Source organism: Motacilla alba, chromosome 1 (assembly GCF_015832195.1).
Source record: "Motacilla alba alba isolate MOTALB_02 chromosome 1, Motacilla_alba_V1.0_pri, whole genome shotgun sequence".
NCBI lineage: Eukaryota > Metazoa > Chordata > Aves > Passeriformes > Motacillidae > Motacilla > Motacilla alba.
Window position 1 is genome coordinate 25671538 of NC_052016.1, and position 11188 is coordinate 25682725.

The following is an 11188-nucleotide window of genomic DNA, read 5'->3' on the forward strand; positions in this document are numbered from 1 at the left end:
GGCAGGGCAGAGCGGCTCTCGGCCCAGCCGGAGCTCATGGGGCTCCGCTGTTGCTGCCGGCGCTGAACGGGCCCGGGGGAGCGCGGCCCGCTCGCTGCCCCCCAGGCAGGGCGGGGGTGCCTCAGCCCCGCGCTTCGCCGCGCAGAACGCTCGGAGGCGGCGTGAGGCGGCTCGGGATGAGCCCCGGCCCGGGGCCGGCGCTGCGAGTCCCGGCAGCCCCCGCGGGCCGCGCCCGCCCGGGCGGTGCCGGGAATGCGGGCGGCCGGCGGAGCCATGGCGTGTGAGTGGGAGCCTTTCCCGTCCCTCTCCTCCCGCGGGCCCGGGCCCCGCACCGCCAGGAAAGGCTCCGCGGGCCGTTGTCCCGTGTGTCTCCCGCCTCCCCGGAGCCCCCGGCCCCGGTGAGACCGGGAAAGGCCTCCGTGCTAGGCGCTGGCACAGCGTGGGGAATAGTGCAGGGAGAAGGGAGCTGGCCTGGCGGCTGCGCTGGGCACAGAGCGGGATACAGTGCTCGCCTGCAGGGGTCAGCTCCTCAAGAATCGCCAGCAAACCGGGCGTGCTTCGCTTCCGGCGCTCTAAAACAAAAAGCATGTTTTGTAGTGTAGTGGTACAAATGTGAACCATTATTTTACTCTGTTGCGCTTTTACCTGGCTGTGGCCTACATTGCTTTAGGTTTATCCTGAGAATTGCTTTTAACTAAGGTTTTGGGCAGCTGGTCAAGGCTGGGAGCAGAGGTCTCTCTCTACAGCACTGCTGCACATTTCTCTGCATTTCTGTTGCTTCCACATCTGAATGTTTGTTAACGAAACTGGCACAAATACAAGTGTTCTGTTGTGGCTGAGCTTCAGTTTTGCACCTTGTCGAACTTCAAACCTGAGGCATATAATGTTATGTTTATATATAGGGAAATGATTTTTTTTTTTTTTTTTTTTTTTTTTTTTTTTTTACCCTGAAATGTAAATCTTTTAAGTGGCTAACTTGTCTGAACTAAAACACATTCCACAAATGCTGGGCAGTTTTTGACAGATCCCTGGTATGATTATCTCAGTGGGTCTGGAATCTGTGGTTACATCTGTTCAGAATACCAGATGAGCCAATCATTTGCTTAACCTCTAGAAATTAGCTGCTTAGCTACTGAAGTAGGAGCAAAGATGTATCTCGACTGCTCCTGACCCAGTCTCATCTTCACTTGAATCAGCTTTTTCAGTTTCCCTGACCACTGGGACTGTGTTGCTTCCAGCTTTGTCTTTTTCTTATTGTATGTATTCTTATTGTATTGTATTCTTTACTGTATGATGTGGGAATTTTCCCTCAACAGGAGAGGTGCTATGAAACTGGGAGTCTTTTTTTTTTATAAAGCCAGAGAGCATTGGTTGGTTGGTTGGTTGGATGGTTTGTGTTTGTTTTAAAGAAAACAGTTCTACCTGATCATTATCAGGGTGTATTTCCCTACAACGTGGGGTACTCAGAGATTAATGGAAGGAAGTACAAGAGATGTGCACAAAATTTGGCTACTTGAAGAGCCTGCAGTTGTATATCCTGCTTAGTGGGAGTAGAAGCTGTTGATAACACTTGCAACTTGTCCAGAAACCAGTTTGCTAAGAAATGATTAGGAAAGATGTTAACCTTTCTGGTTTTCATAGCCATTTCCAAAACTAGGTGTGAATTTAGGGATAAAAGCAAACATTCCTTATTTGGTGCTTTGGGGATTATCCAGCCCTTTGGTGTGCAACAAGAAGATGGGCTCCCACAGTGCACAGCAGCCTGGGAAGGAGGGGCTGGGAGGACCTGTGCTCTCCCTTTCTGTAACATGGTTCCCTCCCCTGGAACATGGACTGGGTGTTGCTGGCACGTGAGCTCTGTGATCTTTGCGGGGCGGTGGTCATGCGTGGCTCCCACTGGCAGTCCTGAGTTTCAGTGCTCTCCCTGTGTTAAGAGACTGTTTCCAGAGTCAGAGCTAGGCTGCAGAATGAGTTGGTAGTGGTTTGTGCATATGTTTATATATTAACTAATTTGTTTTCTTTAGTGCTTGTTACTGAATTCGAATTTGGAAGAGTTTCCTGTAGGAATTCTGATGAATTATTTTTTTGTTTTCTGCCATCAGCCTTCCGCCTTGCTCTTATCCAGCTCCATGTATCTGCTGTTAAATCAGATAATCTCCAACGAGCCTGTGGACTGGTGAGAGAAGCATCAGCTAAAGGAGCAAAACTCGTGGCTCTGCCTGTGAGTAAAGGTCGTGGCCTACTCAGCCCTTATGCTTCAAACCCTTCAAAACCTCTTTCTTGTATTATTAATGCAACATATATTCCTCTTCCTCCCTGGATAGCTTAGATGCTGTATGAAGTTTCAAAATAAAGCTAAAAGCTAAAAAATCCCAGGGGTTGTAGCTGGTGGCACATTAAGAGGTGGGGAGTGAAAAAGGAAATGAAAAACAGGTTTATCTTTTTTGTAGTGTAAGATTCTGGTAAAGTTTTTGCTGGTTTAAATCCTAGGTAATGCCATCACTGATATATTCTGAATTCAGGTAAGTGACACTGTAGTTTGAATCTTTGCTGAAGAAGTGTAGAAAAAGGCAATTTTCAGCTAAAGAATGTTGACATGAAGGTGAAAGAGGATACACACTAGCTCTCCTTGCTGTAAGCATTCCAGATACATGAGGAACAAAATAGACTTAAAACATATTTCCAGCCAGTCATTTGTGGCTGAATTATGATTGAGACATGTTGCTCTTGTGACTCCCACATGTGGAAACATAAATAGCCACTTAAAATTATCAGTCACTTCTGACTTACTTTTTGAACTTTAGCCATAACTATTTTGCTGAATTTTCACACAATGTGTGTGTGACAATGGTGTGCTGACAACAGGGTGGGCTTCCCAGTGCAGCTTTGAGCTTTTCTCCTCTCTTCATGGGGGTACTTGTGTTACTCCTGTACATCTGACACAGGAGTGTGAAGTTCATCTCTGGGTGAACTTTGGGTCTCAGTTTTAGACACAGAATGTTTTCTTTCCTGCTGTCTTGGGGGAAGCATTGAGCAACCTTCCCTGCTCCTCTGTGCTAACGTGGTTCTTGTGTTGCAAATGTGACCATTCAGTGTTCTGCCTCCTGTGTAGAGATTACTGTTATTTACTGGCTTCATCCTGTGTACAAGCATTGAATTTTCCAGACTTATTTAGCTGAGATATTCACTTTGCCAACAAAGATTTATGCTTTTAGAATACAAGTTGTGAAACATGGGCAAGGCATTTCACAGACTTTTGGGAGATACATTTTGTATTGACATTAGGGCATGGGCATGAAATATTGTCTTCCCATTGTTTGTTTCTTTGGGGGTTTGTTTTTTGCTTTAATAACTTCATATAAAGGAAAGTAACTCACACTGAATATATGAAGATGGAGGCAGCTGGCTTTGCTTTCTTTGAAGTTCAGCCCAGATTTCAAAAGCCTCATTTGGACAGCCTGCAGAGACTTCCCTTCCTGCTTCTTCCATCTACAGGTTGTGCTATGGATTAGCTGGTATCTGCTGGCCTAGTGCCCTGTATAGGGGGAAAAAGCCCTTTCCAGCTTGGATTAATTTATTCCACTTCAGTAGAACCTGCCTCAGTTGTTAAGAAGTTTGCTTGAGCAGATAAAGCAGAAGTGTTTATTGTGCTAGTCACAGCTTGATTTTTTTTTCCCTTTTCCTTTGTGGGGGTGGGGGTGTGTTTGTCACTTCTGATGAGCAAAGGGAACAATGGAGGTGTCTGCACTGGAAGTCTCTTTCTCACAGAAGAGAAGTTGCTGCCACAGTTTGATAGCCTATCTGTGGCCTCCAGCTGTACTCCTTCAGGGTACAAGAAAGTGTTGGGTGGAGTGTCTCACGTCCACAGAGCTGGCAAGTGTAATGCAGAATGAAAGTTCCTCATATCTTGGGTATCTCAAATACCACTAGTCCATCTATTTTAGGCATCTAAACTACTCTATTAATCTGAATGTGTAAAGATTTCATGCCTGGTTCTAAAGGGATGGTAAATCTTCAACGAGGGCCTGAGGTGGAGGACACTGTTCAGTTGTGAGGAAATAGTGTTTAAAGGATTGTTTTAGCAAAACAATAAGTAATTTTGAGAAATGCATGCTTTTGTAAATGTCCTTTTAAAAATTCGAAATCATGGGCTGTGGATGAGCATTTCACAGTTTCGAGAGGATCTATTGAGCTTTTAACTTGTCAAATGAGAACCAGGTAGAACTTGGCTCCTCATTCTGATGTGAACATCCCTTGTGCTAAGCCCGGAGCAGTGAATGTGCTAGCCTTACAGCTTGCATGATAGTCTTAGCTCTTGTTCTATTTGGCAGGCACTCCACAAACACACCTGTTGTATTTTCAGCAATTGTTCAAGTCTCTCCGGCCTTCCTGGCATTTTCTGATTCACTTACTGAGCTCCTATAGACTAAACTCCTGTAACCACAGGTTTTTTGAGAGCATGGTTGGAGAAGAGTTTGAAAAGTTAGGTGCATCTCATTGTAGTGGTGTTGCTGGATTTTAGTTTCTTTTTTTCTTCCCCATCTAATTCTAGGAATGCTTTAATTCTCCATATGGAACCCAATACTTTAAGGAGTATGCAGAGAAGATCCCTGGGGAATCAACACAAAAGCTGTCAGAAGTTGCAAAGGAATGCAGCATATATCTCATTGGAGGTAGTTTATTCTTAGTGACCATCTCACTGGGGAAAAATGGGCAGTGTCTATTACTGCCATTGGATCAAAATTACATAAATAATTCAGTGGGGAAAATCTCTGTTCTTGCCTTTACAAAGGATCCATTCCAGAAGAGGATGGTGGAAAGCTCTATAATACATGTGCTGTCTTTGGGCCTGATGGTGCTCTTCTGGCAAAGCATAGGAAGGTAAGATAGAATAGCATTATGAATAGTTTTCTCAGCAGTGTTGCACAAATTATTTCATCTGTACTTTAAGGAGGTATAAATTGGTAATATCTTGCATTAATAATAAGGTGTGTGCCATCACCCATGAAATTTCATGTAACTTTTATTTGGGGTATGTAAACACCATGTCAAAAGGTGGTCATAAATTTGTTCTGGATAAGGATGACAAAATACTAGAAGGTGTAATTGGCTTTCCCCATATGCTGGGAAAACCATGGTAAAGAGTAAAACCTGATCCAACTCATATATCTCTGTACCCAGGCCTAAGTCTAAGACACAGTGCCACTTGAGTGGGATCAGGATTTTCTCTCAGCTTCCTGATGGATTTAGTCCTTCCATTATGATAAATACTGTTCTTTACATACTTTGTGCTATACGTGTGATTAGTGCAGACATGCAGAGTCCAAGTTAAGCTGTCACTGCTGTTTGTAGTAGATGTTTGCTGGCTGTCATCTTCCACCTCGTCATTGCTTTGTGCCTTCTGGAAACCTGCCTCCCATTTGTAACTCCAGAGTCCGTTTCTCTTCGTGGGACTGTTCTGTTCATTCTTATGCTCAGTTTCTGTTTATGGGACTGTGCACACAGGCTGTTGCTCCATGAGTGAGCAACAGCTTATTTCTTTTAAGGTTAAGCCAACATAATAATGCAGGGTTACTTGGAACAAATAAGGTGGTGCAGGTATTTATTCTGTTTGCTCATTCTACATTAGTATTGCTTACTACTAGATCACCTTGTGCAGTTCTGTGTTGCCTTCCAGCTGTCACAGCAGTCTGCAAGCTCAGGAGCTGCTCGTAGAATGAGTACAGGCTTGTGCTAAGTATGAAAAAATAATAAAATAAAATCGGCTCTGTTGTTAGGAAGCTCCAGTCAAGAACAACACCTTCCATTGCAAGGGAGGGATGAAGGCAGCTGCAGGCTCTCAGAGGCAGCTGCATAGCTGAAGCCATGGCTCAGTGAAGGTATTTTTTTGAGAAGTTTTACAGGAATGGGACTCAAATGTTAGAGACAAATAATTAGGTCAAGACATCTAGCTGTTTTGCATGTATTTTCAACTTTAGACATGTATATTTCTGTGTAGAAGAAAATACTTTAAATCATCTTTGGGGGATCTAACAATCTTAAGCAATGTTTACTTTGGATCCTGACAAAAGAGTATCTAGATAACAGTAGAAAACACATGCCTAAAGAGGCTCAAATACCAAACAGAGAAATTATTAGTAATTGTTGTTAATCATAGTATAATTGCAGGTTCATTTGTTTGACATTAATGTTCCTGGGAAGATACAGTTCAAAGAGTCTGAAACACTGAGTCCAGGAAATAGTTTCTCCATGTTTGACACACGTGAGTATAAAATAAGCTCTCTCTTTTAGGAGCTGTAATACAGTAACACTACAGTCACTCTGCAGTTCTCCTCCCCCTCCTCCTTTCCAGCAGTGGATTTTTAGACTATCAGATTGGGCATTTGATGACAAATATAGTTTAAGTTTGCTTCAAGTGTTTGGATCACTTCTGACACTTTTAAAAAGGCAGTGGGGTTGCAAAAGGACAGAGGAGTACAAAGGGTTGAAACATATGTCACCCCACTTGCCTTAATTAAAGAATGGTCCTATTGATTTGTTAGAGAGAAGTGATGGTATTTTTATAGCAGTTACAGCTTGAAAATTGTTCTTATAAAACATGGCCTAGAAAAGAAAGTATGTAACAGCTACAATGGTACATTGCTTCACGTGAGGATGACATAATAATGGAGACAATTAACTAAATCAGGAATCCCATTCCAGCCTTCTTGAATCAACCACCTCAGATGAAAAAGCAAAATATCTACTTCTCCTCACCCCATATTGCTCAAAAGCTGACCCAGTCTGTTAACTGAGCTCTCCACAGAGTCTTGTCTGCCACAGTCACTTTCTCTTCCTTGCAATGTGCATGCTCTAAGAAAGTACATGACTACTTTTATTCCATGAAAAGCAGGAAGTGTTTTCTTTTATTGAAAAAAAAATTGAAAAAATTGCAGCTAAATGAGAGAGGGATATGTTACACAAAGACCTGATACAACATTATTTTGTGGAAATTACTTTTCTTAAAGGGTAGATAAGACTGCTTCTCACACTCTTTCTGTCCTCATGAAGCATGAATTCTCCCCCAACAATAGACAGTGCTTGTTGGACATACGTTTAAATATAGCTCCTCCTGCTGCTGTGAGCCATGTAAAATAACAGTTGGCAGGATGGCTACAGGGAGTCTTGTGCTTGTTTTGTGTACTTGTGCTTGTGGTATGACTTCTGTCTCTTGTGTTTTGACAACAGCATACTGCAAAGTGGGTCTGGGCATCTGCTATGATATGAGATTTGCTGAGATGGCTCAAATCTATGGCCAGAAAGGTGAGGCTGGGTCACTTAAGGGAGCGTGGGCAGCCCTAGGGCCAGGGCTAGGCAGGATTGGTTCTGGGTGGTCCCTGCTGGGTGATCCCTGTGATCAGGCATTCCTTGATCCATGTGATCAAGCATTCTTATCCCTACCCAGTAACACAAAATGCATCCTGTGGCCAAGACTCTTACTCAGATAAGTGACTTCTCTCAGGGAGTAAAGTAACCATCACCTCCTGGTCCACATGTGGTGGTGGAGTGATTGAGTTGGGATATCCTCACCACAGCTCTTGGCTGATGTAACCTGCTATGCATGGACAGGCTCTGTTTGGTTCCATTCTGGGCAGAAGCTGAGAAGTATGGAAAGAAACCTCACCTTGGGTTTCAGTGTGAAGGGCCACTCTAGGGTAAACCATCTTCCCCTTAATGATGCTTAGGTTCTAATTGTCTCTTAACAAAGGTTGCCAGCTGCTGATATATCCCGGGGCTTTTAACATGACAACAGGACCAGCTCATTGGGAACTCTTACAAAGGGGAAGGTAAGATCACAGTAAAAGTTTATTCCCCTCTTCTAGGGAGTTTTGGTGCATGGAACTGAACTTTCTTGTGTTCCAAATGACACTTGTGTGTCAGAAGTGGTGCTGCAGGGCCACTTGGCCATTGGAGCTGTACCATCCCTCAAGCCTTGCATGGGACACCAAAATGATTTTACTGTCAAGGAGAAAAGCAGGAAGTTCTTGGCCTCAACTCCCTCCTGCCCCTGCTATGCCCTTTTCAATGACCCTTTCCCATGGCTTTTTAAGCACCCTTCACACAGAGCCAGTAACCATTTGGGAAGTGCTCTAATACAAATAGACTCTGAGTTTCCTGAATGCAGTATTGTTTATTCATTTGGTCAGCTTCAATCAATTTTGCTACATACTGGATGACCCTGTGAATTACATGATATTCTATGCACTAACTCTGGAGCCAGGTGCTAGAGACTTCTCTTTCCAGGCTCTTTTTTCTCTGACCTTTATGTCATTCACAGTTTGGGCTAGTCTTTTAGAGGACATATAGCTTGTCCTTCAGAGTGAATTCTTTCTCTTCTGCTTAATTAAATGGTATAAAAAACCATTCTTGTCACTTTTTCTCTCCCTTCCTTCATTTTTCTGTGAACACAGAGCTGTTGATAATCAACTCTACGTAGCTACTGTATCTCCTGCTAGAGATGAAAAAGCATCCTATGTTGCCTGGGGACACAGCACTGTAGTAAATCCATGGTGAGTTCAATAAAATAAAAAACACCACCTTTTCTTTGGTAAAAAATATTTTAGTCGGCAGTCACACTTCAGTCCTACTTTTCCATCTGCTGTTAAAAGTGAAACTTCTTGGTAAAAAGCACATGAGACTTGAGCCTACATTCTCAAGATCATGATTTAAAACAGCCAAACTAAAAAAACCAAGAAGTAAACTAGAACTAGTTTGAGTATGTATTCATTTTGGTAGTAAAGATGCTACTTAGTACTGGGAGTAAGCATTAGTTCAACTGCTGACCTTATCCCTGAAGTTCAGTCCATTTTATGCTATGCATAGGGTAATTCTCTTAAACAGCTTACACAGAACTATCTCATTTCCTCAAAGAACACTGCTTTGACATAAGAAAGAACAAGAAGAATGTCTTCAGCTAGAGAAGAGAGATTCTGACTTGAGCAGAAGTCACACAGGTACACAGGAGGTAAAAGTGACCAACTCTTCAGGCAGTTGTTCTTCTTTCAGATAAATCTACTGATAGCTTGGTTCCACTTGTTTGCACAGTAGGAAGAACTTTGTCTGTGTTGTGACCTTTTAACTTTATGTGATGAGAGCAGTGACAGAACACTTGGGGGAGACATGATCATGTTCAGTAGTTCATGCAGAGTAAAAGTACACTATTAAAAGCCAGTAGGGTCTTCAAAGGAGAAAGTGTTCATCTTTGCCAATGTGGTTGTTCCTTTCCCCTTGAAGTATGTTGCATGCTCACAGGCAGTGGTTCTCAAGAGTGGCTTTTACCACAGTTTTTGATTTTTGAAAGACATATATATATATCACATATAGAGAGTGCCATATATAAAGCCTAGAAGGCATTTCTGTCATGCCAGAATTATGGATTATGATGCTAATTTTAGGACAGCCCTGTCATTACAGCTGTAGGCATCAAGGGTACTAACTCTTTTTTTTTGTACAAATGGCAGCAACTGCACTGATGCCTTGAAACCAATGTGTTAATCCTGTGAACAAATGTGCTTAATTTTGCAGGGGTGAAGTCATAGCCAAAGCTGGGGCTGAGGAAACAGTTGTATACACTGATATAGGTAAGGAAAAACTTGTTTTGGTTTTTTCCCCACTTTTTTTCTTGAGTACAGGTTATGACACTAAGGAGAGACAGTTTTTTTAAGTCTGTGGCCTTACACATGCAACTACAGATGAGACAGCATTCCTCTGCCTTGTCCACCTTTGCTAGGTTAAAGCCAAAATCAGCAGCACTTGGCTATGCTGTTCTATGGTGTATATATATATCTTGGCTATACTGTTCTATGTATAGTACTCTATAGCTGTACCCTTCTAGTTCACTTCCTTAGGGAGAAGGTGCCACCTTAGGAAAGAGCAAAGCTGAGGCTTCCTTCAGCGCTGGCTGCTCACTTGCAGTGCCCTACGACCCCATTCTCCATCAAAGCTGCTATTTTCCCTGTCTTACCACAGAGCAAGTCAGGAGCTTTCCTTTTTGGCTGCTGTTCTCTTAACTCTTTTCTTCTCTCCTGCAGATCTAAAGAAACTTGCAGAAATACGTCAGCAGATTCCTATTTTAAGCCAGAAGCGTTGTGATCTCTATGGTGTAGAGATGAAAAAGTGAAGCTGGGTGAAGAGGGAAGGTTCAGCTGTCACAATGGCTGTTGCCTTCATCTTTGGAAGGATTTCCTTAGTAGTTGCTCCACAATTTACTACCTAATGTGCCAGTTAAGAAACCACCATGTAACAAAAAACTTGGTGCAATTCTAGTATGATTGAAACATAAATTTTGTATCTCCTCTCATACTTAAGTATTTCATAGTATTTTACAGCTAGGATAAAGATGGAGATGAAATCAGTTCAACACAGCAGTGATTAACATTGATTTTTATGCATCATAATGTTTTAGTTGCCTTCTGCGGGCTGTTTTGTAGAACACAGAAATCAGAAATGGAAATCTTCTTCTCTGGAACTCCCTCTCAGTCAGCTTTGGTATTATGAATTTTTCAGTGAATTGTCAGAAAATCTAGAAGCATGATTCTTTTTACTCTGTCCTTTTTAGATGTACATGACTTAAACAAGGTCCTTGAATGCCCTACTTCTAACTTGGGAAACTTAAAATTTAACACACTGAGCAAAACAGGCCAAATTCTGCTCTGAGCTACTCAGGACACCTCAAGAAGCTGCCAAACAGAGCTGCTCCTGTAGAAGAATCTGTAGCAGTTTTTGGTTCGTATGTTTTGTCTGGATCTGTGTAATAAATTCTCCTTATGGCAAATCCTGTTCATTGCTGAAGTGACATGGGTTACTGTGTTGTTACAGCAATTCACATGTTGCCACACCTTTGCTCTCCATACAGCTTCCTTAATAGAATGTATGAGTGGGTTTTAATTCTGCTGGCTGGAAAAAGCTGAGGGGAATCAGGTTGGAAAACCTGCTGCATGCAGTAAGTCCTTCTGCCCACAGTCTCCCAGAAGACTGCCCAATGCTTGAATGCCTTATTACTACTATGGGCAGCTCCCATCCATTGCAGAGAAAACATTCCTTACTGTCTCCAGCAATAGCAGCACAAACTGATTGTGAAAGACAGCTTTAAAATATTGCAAACCAGCCAAGCATGTTGCACTTTTGGTTTTGGGGTTTCTTTTCTGAA

At 42.6% G+C, this 11188-nt stretch overlaps 1 protein-coding gene across 1 annotated transcript; it reads left to right on the forward strand.

Moving 5' to 3' along the window:
• Positions 1-213: 213 nt before the first annotated feature.
• Positions 214-10820, forward strand: NIT2 (nitrilase family member 2). The gene is made up of 10 exons (XM_038128253.1): positions 214-280; positions 2103-2221; positions 4553-4673; positions 4793-4881; positions 6169-6262; positions 7228-7302; positions 7748-7826; positions 8451-8549; positions 9565-9620; positions 10071-10820. Exons 1-10 carry the CDS (start codon positions 253-255, stop codon positions 10157-10159), a joined length of 849 nt encoding a protein of 282 aa, XP_037984181.1. The 5' UTR covers positions 214-252; the 3' UTR covers positions 10160-10820.
• The last annotated feature ends 368 nt before the right edge of the window (positions 10821-11188 follow it).